Raw genomic sequence first — 17,214 nt, 5'->3', positions numbered from 1 at the left:
ATTGAAAATCTCTCGATGCAATTATTCTGACGTTGCAAAAATATTACGAATTGGTGATATGTGCTAAAAAAGAGGGAACCTTGACTTAGAATGCACATTAAGACTAGGCCCGCATGCCTTGAATTCAGTTCGATTTTAACATTCCCTATTTTTGTGTTTTTTTTTTATCCATGTAGATACTGAAACTCTTGCGCTTTCAATGTATATCTCAACTTCTCTCTTACTTTCAAATTCATATAGAAATGCATGTAATGATAAAATATTTGCTTTGACAAGCAGAAAGGTGCTTGATTATCCACCTACTACTTTTCCCTCAAATCTTGAAAATGAAAAAAAAAAGATATTTAATCTTAAAAAATCACAAACGATTTTATATGTCACTATTTTTTTTTAAAATAGGTTCTAGTTTCTTCATTAAAAAAGTCAAAATGTATGAGTTCGATATTTACGAAGGCTCATTTTTTAAAGACTTTAGGACTTTAGTTTAACCTTATTTACACATTCAGTATCTAATCATCCTATTATATGTAATAATGACACCAATATTTTCACAAAACCTGTGTTTGTCTTGCTCTTTGGATATTCCACTATTACCCTTACATCAAAACATATGAATTCAAAGCCGTCAATTGCCATCTTTTCATCATGCAACCATCCAATTAACACGTGTTAAGCAACTACATACTGTGTCCATCAATGATCACCCGATTCCTTTCAAAACAAGACTCCTTTCTCTCCCATCATAATTAACCTACGACCATGCGCGCGACACGTAGATCAACACTTTTCTTGTGAATTGAATTATCTACTAAGAAAGCAAACTAAATCATTAATTACTTTAATATTTTTAAAGTGATTTAAACAAGCCACCAAGTGATTTTACTACCATAAAGCCCTGTTGAATTTTTTTAATAATTTCTTTTGAAATAATTAAAAAGAAGCTTCATAAAATTCAAAAAGGAAAAGAAAAAAGAAAAAAAAAGGACAACAAGATCTCCTTTTTTTTTTTGAGCCCAAATATCAAAGTTTCAGAGATTCGGTACGGTGCGGCGAGGATCACGAAACGAGCTAACGCGCAAAACAATATAAACGCCAGCGACATTCATCCCTCCCTGAACAAAACCTTCGCAATCTCTCTCTCTTTCTCTCTCTTCATCTCCCTCCCTCTCTCGTAGAGAGAGAGAGAGCGACCCGCGATCCTCCGCCGCACCGGAGACGAGTCGGGATGCCGTGACGCGGCGGCGGCGGCGGCAGCGATTCCCGTTCCCCTCTCTTCCCCTAGGGTTCCGTCGCTGGCGACGCTTTCCCCCGGCCTCGTTCCGACGCACATTGCTTCGGTTATCGGTTCTTTGCACTTGGCTGGTTTGGTGTTCGATTGGCGTCGTCTCGTTCCGCTTCGCGGGGTCGCGGTTTTGATGCGGTCGGTGGGAGCTGGAGTTCGTGCGGATTGAGGTATTTTCTGTTCTGTTCCGTGGAGCTGATTCGGTTGGGTGGATGGGCGTCTCTGGCGCGGTGGATATGATTTTTGGGTTGAATTGTGGAAAATGTTCGTTTGTTTCGGCCGTGATGATTCTCGGGAGGAATGGTGTGATAAAAAAGTTGCATGCTTGTCTGTTGGAACTAGTTGTTTTGTTTAATATGTGCATTCTGTGCTGCCGCGTGCTTTGATTTTCCGAATCGCAGGCTTTTTAGATGTCAAGTTTCGTAATTTCTCACCGGATAAATGATGGTGGTCGTGTTTTTCGGCCTAATCACGGGTCAACGCATTCATGTCGTTGTTATTGGATGAGACTTCCATAATTTAAATTGGTTTTAGCGCAATGAACGCAGCTTTATGCCATAAGCATTGTGGATTTCTCATTCATACATTTCAAGGTGGTTTGCATATACAGCGTCTTGAATGTGTAGATTAGTGAAATGAACTGAACTATTAATTTCGATGTGCAGATATATGTTAGACCGTCCCTTCAGTCTCAATGGTTTGCCCAGTTGGGAGTGGGAAAATGGCCGTTTTGGCTCGTGTTCTTGCGGGAGGCGGTTTCTCCATTACAGCAGGTACATATTGGCTGCATAGAGCATGGCCCCTGCCCTGAGCACCGTTTGATAATTCCATGGCACTAACAAGCAGTTTCATTAAGCTGTCAGTCATCATGTATGCTTTTGAATGGTTATTCTGATTGGCCTGGGGCAAAAAGATCTGGAGGGATTATGTCAATTAACTTTTTGATGTATGAATGACAGTATATAGGCCTGCGTTGAAGTTTGATCAATTGCATGGGGCTGAAATTCCTTTCCTTTTGTCGGCTTAGAGGTCCGCTATTACAACTGTGTCTATCCAGACTAACAGACTTCTCTGAAATGAATATGCAATTTGTACTGCACTGTTTCATAATGAGTTTGATTGATACGTGGGAATAGAATTGCCGTGTATCTCCGTAGGCATGGTTTCATGCTATTTTGTCATAATAGTCATGAGCGGGAAATAATTACAAGCAACTTGACAAATGTGTAAATGGGAGCACTATATGTACAGAGCATTTTGTCCAAGTAGGAATGTATATATTATGGCTTGCTGATAGATGTTAGCATCACTTAGAAGTTTTGTTGAAATGCTGCTTGTAATTACAAGTAAATAATCAGTTGTTCACTTGTCAAATTGTTCTATTATCTATTAGGAAGAACAAAAAGCTTCCATTCAAATGGCGTCAAGGTGTGCTTCCCCATATAAAGTGTTATCCATGAGAGATTGAGTCCACTTAATCTGATATGTCATTTATTTCAAGACCTGACTGTTGGTGAAATGAATACAATTTTACTGTAGATAACTACTAAAACCACGAATTCCTTATGGAACACAAGCGACTTCCCTTGCCATAAAAACCCTCTTGTTCGGTTCTCTCCAAATAAATCGAAGCTAGAGGAATTATATTAATCAACTTCCTCTTTCTTTTTGCACACTTGTATAGCGGTGCACACTTTTAACTCTTCTTCAACTGTCTTTGCAATTTTCTGCTGTATACCCAGAATTGCCCTCATGGACCACAAGCACCTAGACCATTGGCAATGGAGTAATAGATGATCAACTCAATCGTCTCTTTAGCTACTTTGGACAAACAACATATGTTTAGCATGTTTTCACCGTTCTTTTGCAAGTTTTCAATGGTTAAATGTTCAACTGGTGCCTCCTAGGCTGAAATGAGAACGTTCACTGGTGCTTTGTTCTCAAACTATTTTATTTTTCATTTCTGCTATCGTATCTCAAGAAAATTGACCTGTAGCTCTAGACCCCATTTGGTGCTACTTTGTTTTTCATACAGTCTGATATTGGTGCCTTTTCTTTAGTTGTTGACTGTTTGTGAATTCTTTGCCCAACTTCAGAAGAGGAAGTTAGCCATCAGAAATTATTGGCTCAGCACATTTTTAAGGAATTTTCGTGAGGCTGATGAAGCAAATTTGCTTGATGAGGAAGGTAATTCTTCTAGTATACACACTGCTGCAATGGAACGTTTGCATTGTTGGCTATTATTTTCGTTGCAATAATGGGGTAGTGGAGTGGCAGTGGGCTAATTAGGAAGATCATTCTTATATAAACTTATGCCATCAGGTGGTGTATGTTGCGTGTTCAATAGTTGATATTTCTTTTCGTCAGAAACAAAGTTATCGTTTTCTTCTTTTTTTTTTCAATTTTTGGTTGACCTACTCAGTTGGGAATACTATATGAATTGCGGCTTTCTTCTTTTTCGTTTGATTTTTGGGTTACCTTTTAAACGGAGATTACTGCAGAACAATGATAGGTAGCGTGGATATGGCTTCCACAATAGAATCACGGTGATGAAAATGTAAGGAACCTGAGTACCATCCAACAGCGTGCGAGATTGATTTTATGGGGTAAAATTGGAAGACATTAAGAAAAAAGTGATTTCTTGACCAGAAGTATCTCAACTTGACCCATGGAATGGCCGAGTCTCTTCATCTTTATGTTTTTTTCTTCTTGATCTTGGCAAATATGTTCAAGCAACAAGCAGCTTAATCAGGAGAAAGAGTTTGGTATGGATATTAAGTCATTATATGTTGGATGCTCATAACTGCTATATAAGAATATGGAGTTATTAGATAATCACTTTCTAACTTTTTAAAGTTGTAATATATAGTATCTAGCAAAGTCTTCTTTCTTGCCTCTTGCAGGAATTATGCATACATTGTCTTGGATCACCTGGTTTGCCATAAGAGACTTTGTATCCATGTGTCCTTGTAACATATTTTTATCTCTTATTTGAGTTATACATGCATCAAAGATGTTTTCTTTCTTTCTTTCTTTCTTTCTTTCTTTTTTTAAACACAAGTTACATTAGAGGTTTTTTTGTTTAGCATTAGGCATTAGGAAAAAGTTACCTTATTGTCTTTATGTCAAATCTTAAAACATTATCCAATTTTCAAAAATTTATATGCGAATTTTGTCAACATTTTTATATTTTGAAAGTTTTAGATGTTTCAGGTCAAAATAAGTTAAATCTGTGTGCGTTGTAAGATTTACATTAAGTAAAGAGTAAAAAATAAAAGACAATCCAGATGTACCATTAGTTAACACGTCATGGGTTATATAGTGTATGGATCAAGGCTGGTACAAGAACAGAATCTAAGCTTTTCAGAGCATGGACAACCTTGCTGCCAAAGCCTGTTGAGAAAGTGGAAGGAAAAAATATTAGCATGTAGCTGTTCACATTAGAACTTTTATGTTCTCTGCATTCGTTCAGCTATTTATTGCAGATTGTATGTACGTCATTCTCTCTCTCCCCCCTCTTCCCAACTCTCAATCCCTGACCTAGGTTTGAAAAGAAGCTCCCAAAGCCACCACGCTGGACGATGGATTAATATATCTTAAAAATGAAGAAAACATATAGAGAACATATTCTGTGGCATCTAATTGTGCAAGTGCTGTGACTTGTTAAGTGCTATTTTGTTTTGATTTTTTGTTCTTTTTGATAATCTGATTGCCTTGTGGTTTCTGCTTTGTCGATGCAGACATGCATGTATATGGTTTGACACCTATGGCTGATCAACTGCATTTGGTAAGGTTCGGAAATGCATTTTTTCTTTATACTTTATTAGGACTTACCTGTGCATTTCTTGCTTTTTCCTGGGTTTATGTACATCACTGCAACTACCCTTATTGATGAGGAGAGCTGCACTTTGCCTTTGGTTCCTCTTGCTTGGGTTTGATATGAGGCACAGTGGTTAAATATGTTAGAACAAAGACTTCAGATTGAGCAGATTATGACAATATTTGCCTTCAGATTCAAGTTTATGTTTTGAATTGGCTTCATAATCTATTATCTTAATATTTCTTTACAGTAGGTTTTTACTTAAATAATTTTGCTTTGTTGCTGCTTTCTCAATTGTGTGATTGTGCTTTCCATCCACTTTCTGTCAGTTTTTTTGAACATAACAATGAGGATTGTTTTTGCTTGATGATGATCACGAGATATGGCTTTTCATCTTAAGGCAATATTTTTTCTGCAGGTACGTTGCAATGCATGTAAGAAGCCAATCAAGGCCAGTCAATATATGGCTCATGCAGGTTTGAACCTGACTTTTGTGAAGCATTGAGGGATTCTGTTAATTTATTTTGCTTATCTGTCATATAAAGAGAGACTTTTGGCGAGGATTCTAGGTGTACCATGCTGTCTATGACTCTTAATCAATCTGGATATCTTGTCTGGTTTTATCTTGTTCAATCATCTTCTCCTTTTATCTAATTTTATCTGATGATTAATCTGAGTGGACTGGATTTACTCTACCGTTGCCATGGTGAGAAGATCAGAAAATCTTCACCTTTGTTTTCTTCCTTGTGGAATTCTCACCTCTTCTGGTGGTACAACTCCCTTGTCATTAGATTTTTTTCTCTAAACCATCACAAATCGCTGTATCACTTGTCTTGATATTTCTTAGAATTGTGAATCCCATTCTCTTTATTCTTATTACTCTTTTAGCAAGTCTCTATGATCCACTGGCTAATGCAATACATGGGCTGACACTTCTAGATAGCCTTAGTGCACTCTCTACCATTTAATTGATAAGCTTAAGCTGCTGGCTGTAGCTGTTTATTTTTCTTCACACCAAGGTTTTTTCTTTAAATTTTTCAGAATTATGGAGGTCTTTAAATTATAGAGAAGAGGCTTTTACTGATTATCCTAACCTGTTGGGTCTTGTTATACTTTTTGGTTCACTCCTCCATTGTTTTTTCAGATACCTGTAGGTTATTGAATTCTACACAAGAAGCTGTTTTGGAGCCTAATGGCATTGGAAGGGGCAAAAGACCACCTAGGAAGGAGAAGAAAAAGTCCACCACTCCCAGTATCCTCTCTCTCTCTCTCTCTCCCTCTCTCTGCGTGCATACTTCTATGCTTAAAGCTTAGAGTAAATCTGTTCTTTGTTAGAAATTCGCTTCTCTATAATGGAAATGAAATGACTAGTAATTAGTATTAGACGATCCTTGGCTTTTATTTCGCCTTGATGCTCTTGGTTTTGTTAAGATTACAATGATGAATCTAATTTTATCATGACGATAATGATGGTTAATCATCCAACTTTCCTGAGGGTGACAATTTTCATTTGCATCCTTATCTGCTATTAGAGCAGGGACTCACTGTTGGAGAGCAAGGAAATTATGAATTTGTGAAGAATACCATCACTGTTGAATCACAGTTCCGTTATAATGGAAACCAGCAATCACCTTCTTTATGTTTGGAGGTCAAAGGTAGTTTACTGTTGTTCCTAGTAGTTCTTGATCATGTACATGCTCATCTTTGACTAACTGCATCTTAACCAAAGTTTGGTTTTATTCAGCTAATATATTTAATTATGGGGTATAAGTGAGCTGCATTAAGGCAATTCAAGTGCATTTTCTAACTCTACTTGACTCATTGGCTTCTTGAAGATCAACTTGAGATGGATCAAGTATCACTTTATCCTGCTCAACTCAACTTGAAATGTTTTCCAATGTTTTCAAGATTGTCTCAACTTGACTTGACTGAGCTTGATTTTGCCCAGTAAAAAAGGAGCTTGGGCTTGAACTTGAATTGCTTGATATTTATGCGAAAAAAATCACCATTTCATCATAGGATATTATATATTAGATTAAATATGAGATACATATGGTAAATCATGTCTAAATCAATTCAAAAAATGACAAGATCATAACTTTCTTTCAATGGGAGTACTTCCTTTAGAATGAAGTTGTGGCCCTCAACTTGTGCTTTAAACTTTGCCAAGGACTAATAGAAGGAATTAGAAATCTTCATGGTGAATTTAAGTGAAGTAGCCAAATGCCACCAAAAAATACCTCCTGCATCCATCTTTACAGAACAAAACTTCTAGAATTGAATACCTGGGGACTAAACAAATCACTAATCTAAACCTTAATTTCATAGGACCTTTGTTCAACAGTATGTTCTCAGTATCAGAAACTCAAATGAACTCAATCTTAGGAATCATGGTCATAGGAGCATGACCCTTGAGGACAATGGTCTTGAAGCTAAATCTTTTTGGAACTGTCTCTCTATCTTCTTGTTAATTGTTTCCTTAATAAATTTTCCACACACATCATCCTTTAAGCTAAATCTAAGAGTTGCATGTTGATTGGCCTAAAGTGTGATGCACCTACATAAAATTCTCAGCGTAATCTACATGGACTTTTAGTATCAGATAGATTAACATTGCATTTCCTTAGGTGTTTGTTCACACATCATACCGTTGGATAATCTCTTGTTCCTCAGAGGGTAGTGAATATATTCACTATAAATGGAAGCACATTAAAGCAAGAACTCAAATATGAATCTGGTTCCATTAATATAATTATCCACAAGCTGCACTAGAATGGTCAAACAATAGGTGAAGATTCTCGGTGACATGGATTGGAATAAGAGGGGGTGGGATAGGAAATGAGTTACAGGTGACTTAAACCTGGGTTGAAATAATTCTCTTGCCAACTATGCTATCAAAGAATTTGAGTGCCTTCCTATTGCATTGATTGAAAGAGAGAAACTTTATAGAACACTTTGGAAACATCACTTTCTATGTTTCTCTAGGGTTTATTTATCTAGTTGTTTATGTGTCAAAAAATGCTGTAAGGGTCATCGCACGGCCTGTCTGCATGGATCCTTTTGTAACTGCTGTGTCTCCTCTTGATATGGGGACTTAAAATTCATTAAAATTGTCTATTTATTTGTTCATGATGCATTATCAATATATGAACTTTTACAGACTGAATTGTTAATGTGAGTTTATTTACTTCAGGAAATTCAGCTAGTCAACTTGTTTCAAGAAGTAAAGATGATCCAGGAGTTATCCCTAAAAATGCTGATGAGTCAGCAAGTCAAATGCATCCTCCTGTGAAACGTTCTAGATTGTATGATTCCATTCTTGTTTCATCTCTTCATTCACATGTTAACTTGTTAATCTAAGCAGTATTCACCGGCCAACAAAACAATTTGTGCAATCTTCATTTCAGTAAAGGTCATCTGGTGCTCGTGTTGTGTAGTGAAGGTGTAGGCAGATGAAACATGTCTTTCTCAATATGTACTACATGAATAAGAGTTTAAATGAGTAAAATGTATACTTATTTGTAGAATGTTTGACATGCTTGTCAGTGTCTCATCCTTCTGTTTCTTTGTCGTAATATCTGAATTATATTTTGTTCTTGTAGGATAGCAGGGGAGAATATGTCAGAAACAGATGATCAAGAAACAGATTCTGGTATCACTAGAAGTACATGTTCATAGCTTGAATTTGCTAGCTAGTCTTGAATTTAGGAATTTGTTTCCTGACATCTGGCATGCATAACTTTTGATTGACCATCTTCTGCCAAGAAATGATTCTTTCCTTGACAGTGGTGAAATTTCATTATCTTCTAGTGTTTGAATGCTTGATTAATTGACTGCTTTTCTACCATGGAAAATAGATGAGGAGTTCAAAAACGAGTTCTTTAGCTTTAGAAACTAGAAGAAAAGCATCTACCTATTAATTGTTTTAGCCTGCATCACTCTGCCGAGCTCTATCTAATCTTGACTGCCTTTAATTTTCTATTATTTATTGGATATGATTACATCTCATCACAAAACTGAGTGTTATTTGGGTCCATAATTCAACTTCTTATGCCTTCTTTTTCTTTTCTATGATCTTTTGATCTTATGTATGTGATAGGCTGTGTTTGGTTTATGTGACAGCTTTTTGTTCCTCACATTTGTCAGATATACGTCATTTACTTTGACAATAATATTCAAGTTCTGTTATGTGAAGCCGGGGAGATTCTTGTAACATTTGGGTCCTGTTCTTTGAAGTGGTTTTTACTAATAAATAGGGGTTGTGGATGATTTCTAACCAGAGAGTGTACTAGATCTATGACTTGGCCTTTTCATATTTTAATCTCCTTGGGAAGGAAAACCATTCTCTAATTTACTCTTATATTTTGTTTTTCATATGCAAAATGCAGATAGATTTTACTAGAGTTAAATGTTGCCAACAAGCATAAAAATTGTGATAAATTATTCAAAGCAGAAAATTCAAAAAAGAAAATATCACTGAAATATCATAATTCCTTGTCCGCCTGAAACTTCTGTTAGCGGAATGTCAAAAAAATCAATAAGTTACCTAATAACAACAAAGCTTCATCGTCCAATAGACCAGTAATAAAAACCAAATTGATGCTAATACCTTAAACTTCCTAGTGTTCCTCAAGAGCAGGTCTATGATCTGCAATGAGTCATCATGTGAAACATGCCAAAAGAAGCTATAAAGTTTACAAAACAAAAATGGATAAACTTTAGGTGGGTGAAATAACCCATCTATCTTGTTGATTGTGCAAGACAAGTCGAAACCTGAGTTGGTGGACCAATCACGAAACCATTTGCGGTTGATGTCACGGGGAATTGCAATTGTGCAACTAAATCACGCATATAAGTCCATTCCTTTACCAATAAGTGAACTTTCGGGGTTGATTTCAAATTAAGGCCTTTGAGCTTAGAAATTGAAAACTCTAAATAACATTGCTGTAGCTAAATTATGGCATGGGTAAAAATGTTGCATTAATTTCTGAGTATGCTTCTTCTTGGAGCGCTTGTAGGGTGAAAGATGTGAAGGTCAAGTAAATAACAATCATAAGACTGCAAATGTGGAAGGAAGTCATCTGACATGTTAGATGAATTAGAGTGTGTAATAAATGAGTATGACAGGAAGTAATGAACTACCGAAGGTTATGTAGCATATACCAGTCTAGTATTGACTGCCCTATCCACTTTGTAATAAGGCCATCGTGGCAGCCTAGTTCTCTTCTTTAGAAATGGGACTTCAAACCAAGCACATGCATCATTGTTCCGTGGCTCACTTTTTTTGTACGGTTACAGTCTTTAGATCACAAAAATTCTAGAAAGGGAGTAATATATAACTGGCCAAAAAGATGAAAGAGAGAAGAGAGAGGGAGGCTTTACTTCGGGTTTGGATAAGGGGGATGGATGGAAATGGAGGAATACTTGGAAGTTGATGTGGCGTTAAAGGGCCAAATACTGGGAGGTGCATGATGTTGACTTTGCTTGCATGAAGTAATGCAAAAGACTCCTGCAAAATAATTAATGGATTTTGAAAGGATCTTTTGCATTTTTAATCGGCAAAACCTTTTGCAGCATTTAATATGGAACCCGAGTTCCTCAATTTATACATAATTGGATGAGAGAGCGAAATGATTTGCCTTCCACTTTTAGTGAAGTATACATGAGTAGAAAATGAAAGCCTTCCAAATAAAGTTGGATTACTTATTCGAGTATGTTATGTTCCATTAAAACTGGTGAGAGGATAGGTAAGAAATCTGAGAAATTTAGAATTTTCAGTATCGAAAGTGCGTGAATCTTTTGAGGACATGCTACAAGATCGAGTGATTTCTTAAAGACGATCCACGCGACCAACCACATATAGCAGGAAAGCAATTGCAATTTGAAGGCTTAATCTTTGTCATTTTGATAACGCCTATTTGGATTGACTTTTGCCTTTTACTTTTGACCTAAGTTAAATCTTGCTGTTCACACACTCTGACTTTTTTGAAATCGGAAACTCTTGAAACTTTCACAACACTCAAATGATATGTAGATTCACATATCTTTTTCATATTTTTCCGAAATTTGAATAATATTGTAAATTCTGACGAGAAAGCAACGAAATACTTCTTGCTAATATTAAAGTTTATCACACAGGCCCTTGTCCTTTTATTTTTATTTTTATTTTTATTTTTAAATATTATCACATGTTTGAGGAAAATATGTGCTTGGTCATTTGGATTACTATGCAATAGCTCTAAAGCTGATATAGGGTGCATGATTCGACAGTATATTCAATGGTCTAATAATTAACATTTCGTTGCATGTTGCCAGGTAGGGATCTCCAAAAAGAATCATTTCCAGAACAAGAAGCAAAGAGTGGTTGTGCTAGCGGCTATAAGAATCCCTTGCAAAGTTATACAAATAGCCAATTGACACAAGGTATGATAGTCTGGCTGTGCTGTAATTTGCTAACTTCTGTGGGGGGAGTACACTGTAATTGTTCATTTCATGAGGTAAGATGTGATATAAAGCCAAAGTTGCTTCTCTAGAGGAGTTTTGAGGATTTTCATGCAATATACTGTTTCAGTTCCCTATTGTAAATATTTTTGGTTTTGTAAGACTAACTAATGGTGGTGGTGATTTTAGGTACTCCTTCGCCACTGGCTACCAAAATATATTACTCTCAGAGAAACAATCGTCTCCGATCTGCTATCAGCCATCTTTATTACATGACATCAACTGATGGACTTCTTGATGACTTGGTGAGTATAAGAAGATGTGAATGCAGGCTTGAACTCAAAAGAGTTCTTTACTCATGGGAAATAGGTTGTTTAATTATTATTTTCTTGTTTGTTCTTAGAACCTGAGCAAGTGTCTGATGACATGTGGCTCGTTTCGCTTAATGTTATGATGATGCTTGATTTCCTAATGCCCCTGCTATGTTAATAGCCTGTAGTGTTATCCTCTGTTTTGCATATACTAGTCATGTGATATTTGTAGTATTTGTAAAGGCATACTTGATGCTATGAGGCAGATCCTTTATAATGCAAATTGTTGAGTCCGCACATAGACATAAAACCTTGTTGATCACTCTGGCTTTATGAATTCTGCTCTTGGCTAGTTTGACTTTGAAAATGTGAGAAGTACAATATTCAACTTTCTGGGTATTGAGGAAGTGTATTATTTAATGCTGATATCACCGAAATGTGGGGACTTTGGTATCCCCCAACCATTTAAGTGTTCTGTTCAGACGATGTTTAATTTTAACTAGCAAAGCAATTCCCTTTTTCATTTGCCTTTGCTAGTTAAGAACTATGTATGTTATTGTAAGATCAAACTCACCAGTCCACATGGTGCCGGTGTTAAATGATATAATGTTACCATATTGCTCTGATTTTGCATTCTCAAATAGCTAACATGTCATTGTTTGTGAGGCGGTGGCGTTAACTCGCAAAAATTACTATGAGAAAGTAGCTATGCTCATTCTATTCTCAGGAACTGAGAGATGCACAGCCACCGCCTTTACTGCAAGAACCTGACCCAGTTCTCCCGAAAAGTTCATCATTACATTCAGATATCTCTGCAGTATCTTTGCCACCGTCAAGAGTATCAAATTATCTATCTGCTGATGCTGCTTTGAGGCCTCAGGATGCTCCAATTCAGTTAATGAAAGGCAGAACTTTTCCCAATGGTTATTCTTTTGCTGGTGACTCAGGTAAACTTGTACAAGTCATACTATGAATATGTTTTTGTTTGTCCTTTGGTGTTTGCCTCCTATATATGATTGAATATAGCTCTTATCATAACTAATTTTCTTATGGGACAGTGGACACCTCAATTCCTTGCAATTTAATTATGATCTTGCTTTTTTTTTTTCCCAATTCATTACAACCTTTTTAGTGGAAATCCATAAATCATAAGCCAGACGCTGGGCTGATAACCCAGCTTCTGGCTTGGGCAGAACCATAAGGTGGGGAGCTAAAGTCCCCCTAAACATATTGCTGGAGCATTAGAAGATATGAATCTCGTGCGTATTTAACTTTTTACTATCGATTGTCAGAATAGATTTGTTTCCTATTTAAATGATAATCTCACTCATTGGACTATGTCACGTCTTACACGCTGTGCCACATTGTACTTTTCAAGGTGTTGGAGAGAGAACAATAGCTTGCATTTGTGTGCAGTCTTGAGAGGTCCAAATGTAACAACAATTCAGCGAGATAGAAATGGAATATATGCATATCTTCTCAAGGGTGCTATTCAGTGCTTGCTTTTGAAGGCTTGAAAACCTTGCCTGTGTTCCTGATATGCATAGATATACCCAGACATATGCATGCACCTGCACACTCACATGCACTTGCCTGTGAAAAACACTACAAGCTTGTTTAGGATCAGGTCCATTACCATTGTTGTGGAAAAATCCATGCTCAGAAGTTCACAATATTGTTACGTGTTTATATCCTTTCATTGTACATAGTCTGGTGCATCTTACCTGTGTTGAATTGAATGATATTCTTTTGTTTGTAGGAAAACCACTGAGCGTACAGCAGCCCGATGGAAGCGTTTCAGTTTCATAGAATCGCTACTTGGATTTTTTTTTTGTTAGGTGTCGGTGTAAGTAGCCCCATACATGAGGTTAGAATCAGTTTTGAGAATCAATTGTAACCTTCATTAAATTGTTCATTCCTGTCTCCTATACTGCCAATGCTCAAATTGTTCTTTTTGGGCAAATGGCGCGAATTGTTCATATTCGGTAAATATAATGTCAAATCCATTGCTGGCCATACTGCTCTATTTTCGGACATCAAACATGCTTGTGGCTCCAAATGTATAGCATTGACATCCATAAGGCGGCTTAGAAATTATGAAGTTGGTATATATGACAGACTTATTTATAAACATAGACATGAATCTCTCTTTGCATGAGAAAAGTGAGAGGGTTCGACACAAGCCTGGTTGATGCAATTCAATCATTAGATCAAATCACATAGGAGAAGAAGTTGAGAGCAGATCAATCTGAATAAAGCAATCAGCTTCTAGCGCATTGATGTAGGGTAGTTGATGTTGACAGAGAGTAGTGGATCTTACAAAACGAGCACGTTTGACGGGAAGGCAATGCTGCATCTGTGTAGCATTCCAGCTGTGAGATCTCTCATGCATTGTGAATCTTAAGGTTGAATGGTGGGGATTGATTCGTGCATACGCAAGTCCCACTTGATCATGTTACGCGCTATGAAGTCGGTCGACTCTGGGTCCTGTTCAAAGGCATAATTCGAGTCATTTGTGTGCTTGCATCGAGTTGTTACGTTCAATCAATTACCCATAATCGCCGGTCAATGCATGAACCCGAGACCCAATAGGTGCACTCTTCCTTTTCGATTGATTCCCCCCTTTTATATTTTGCATCTCAAGTCCTGTGCACCTCTGGACCCACACCTACCTTTAGTTATGATTTGTCATTGCAAAACTCTTTACTTTTGCAAAAGAAGAGATTCGATGGAACACGTATCATATTTTGCATGTCCTAACGAATTGCGGGATTGCTCTCTGTTGTTGACAAGTCGAAGCATTTGATTATGCAAGAAAAAGCGTAACGGCACACGCAAGATCTTGACCGATTTTGTTATCTTGTCACTGACCTTGTGCTCCCAGTGTCCCATTGCAAGTAGGTCCGCGGCCCCCACGCATTGGAAGATACCATGTTATGCTTCTATAATCATTCCGTGGTAAGTTTCTTTTCGTTTCTTTTTTTCCAAAAGGTCATTACATTCTCTTAGGAAAAGGGAAAATGAGATGAACGGCCTTTTTGGGGTCCAAGGTTGTCATGATGATGCAACCCGAAAGTGGGGATTAATTAAACCTTAAACACGACCAACGCTGAGTGAAGATTAAAGTAAAGAGCGACCGGATCGAATGATTATCCACGAGAACGTCTTTTTGTAAAATAAAGCCCACGTCGTGTACCCCCCTGGCGATGCAATTGATTCCCTTCAAGAGCAAAAAGGTCAAATTCGTTAAGAGTTGTGTGGGATTGATGGAGTTGTCCATTGAGTGCCAGATAAAGTTTGATATGTAGCATTTGAAAATTGATCGATGTGGAAGGACTTTAGCTCGGTGGAAACATCGATTTGGAGTTGTCAGCCACCATGGACATCGGATATGGTCTCATCCACGGCTTCCATGACCTCGACCCGAGGTCGGGGACGGGCGAGCTCAGCAACCTTGGCTTGAGGTCACCTCACCCATGTCGAGCAACCTCTATTTCAGGGGTGCCTTGTCTTCCGATGGCTTTGGCAGCCCCGACGAGAGAGGGTGAAGGAGATGAGGGGTTGCCCCGAATAGGGTAGCGGGAGGCCGCGACATGCCGTGGGGGGCGGGGGTAGTGTACTAATGTATAGTACCATCGGACCTTCCTAGCCCCCAATAAATCCAATTCCTCGCCATTCCTTTGTCCAATTGCGCGACCACGCTACCCCACCCACCACTTATCGTAACCTCCAACGATAGCCATCACAGCCCCCATGCAAGGACTGCCTCCACCACCTTCCCGACCTCCGCTTTCGCACCAACCCCTCGCGACAGACCTCCACCACCATCCCTGGTCTTCACTCACCTTCCTCTCCACTCATGGTCATCGAAAACACTCATAATTCTCGTCAAACGCAGATGTCATGTATTCACATATAATTTTGTCGTAATTTTGTCGTAATTTCCAAAAGCACGACCAACATTTTAAAACTATATTCTTCTCTATCTACACATACACACGACTTCGTGGGATACGGCCAATCGCAATACAGAAGCGGTACGAGGATTTGGTATATTCTGACATGTACTGAGGCGAAATTTCTTAATACGCAATGATGGGATGCTGGCCTTGGCCTTCCTGCGGACGGGGGCAATCGACACACGCCGGCAGGGCCTCCGTACGGTGGGGCGGCAGTAAAATAAGGTCGCCACCAGCCGGATCCTGTGGACGTCATCATCTCCGCCGTACAAAAAAGGAGAGATAAAATAACGAAGTTAAATTTTAAAAAATTGCCCGCCGTCCGGTGCGGGAAGCACATTCAAGTGTGCTCTGGCTTTTGAAGAATGGGAGGCAGGGTGGGCCCCACGCCACACTTGCTCTCTCCCCCCAAGGGGTCGTATTTTAAAACGGTGCCTTCCCCTCCCTTCCGTAGATTCGGGCTTTGGCGCTCGCACGCTTTGACATCGGATTTTACCATAATTAACCCGTTTTGGAGTTAATCATAAGATCCGCTAAGGTGTCTCATGCCACCTTATTGTTTTGAGTTTGAGAAAATGATTCAAATGATTCATGAATTATCATCTGATGTGTAATTGTTGTCTTTGCATTTTTAATTTATTCACTGTGATTTCGAACATTCGATATGTATTCAATTTTGTCTTTAGATTAGATGACCTAATGAATAAATTGAAACTAGTGATATAAGGAGTAGATTGAGTATTTATTTGAAGTTTAATGATTATATTAAACAAATTAAAAGTTCAAGAAACGATATATAGTAAGCTATAGTTTAAGGATCATTTGTGTTCTTCCCTTTCAAGGCTTTTTTTTTTTTTTTGGGTTATCCATATATGCGACATCTAGTTAATCAAATTCCATATATCATTCGACTAATAAAAGTGTGTACCATTATATTTATGAGTTGATATTATTATTTTGATAGGTCTTCCATATTAGAAACTAGCTTATAGAATCCCGTTAGCTCAATACTTAGGATGCAAATGATAACTATTTTGTTTCAGAAATAATTTATGATTATTTCTATTTCCCGAACGAGTTTTTGAGTAAGAATATGCGTTTGATAATAACACAAAATATTTTTCTCTTGAGGAATTGGCCAGTGGTAGTGGGAGGCAGTTGGTGGGTACTAGACAATAGCAAATGAATGGCCGGCTCGTGATGATAGTGAGCAATGAGAAGATTTTTAATTTCTCATTTGTATTCTAGAAATAGAAAAGTGAAGTTTTTACTTCTCATTTGTGTTTCAAATTTATTTATGGACTAAAAATTTATTCTGAAAATAGAAAAATATAATTATGTTACTAAACGGATTTTTGTTCTATTCTTAGGAACAAAAAAATAAAAAATAGAAAAATAGAA

The 17,214-nt window shown here is 37.7% G+C and overlaps 1 protein-coding gene across 1 annotated transcript; it reads left to right on the top strand.

The window, feature by feature from the left end:
• Positions 1-1,424: 1,424 nt before the first annotated feature.
• Positions 1,425-13,895, top strand: LOC120290940. The gene is made up of 13 exons (XM_039307828.1): positions 1,425-1,452; positions 1,948-2,055; positions 3,379-3,469; positions 5,023-5,069; positions 5,521-5,578; positions 6,247-6,354; positions 6,635-6,757; positions 8,296-8,407; positions 8,705-8,766; positions 11,418-11,525; positions 11,733-11,848; positions 12,582-12,801; positions 13,614-13,895. Exons 4-13 carry the CDS (start codon positions 5,025-5,027, stop codon positions 13,661-13,663), a joined length of 1,002 nt encoding a protein of 333 aa, XP_039163762.1. The 5' UTR covers positions 1,425-1,452; positions 1,948-2,055; positions 3,379-3,469; positions 5,023-5,024; the 3' UTR covers positions 13,664-13,895.
• Positions 13,896-17,214: the final 3,319 nt, after the last annotated feature.

This window comes from Eucalyptus grandis, chromosome 2, assembly GCF_016545825.1.
Source record: "Eucalyptus grandis isolate ANBG69807.140 chromosome 2, ASM1654582v1, whole genome shotgun sequence".
Classification (NCBI taxonomy): Eukaryota; Viridiplantae; Streptophyta; class Magnoliopsida; order Myrtales; family Myrtaceae; genus Eucalyptus; species Eucalyptus grandis.
Note: the sequence above shows the minus strand (reverse complement) of the source record. Positions and strands in the feature narration are given on the sequence as shown.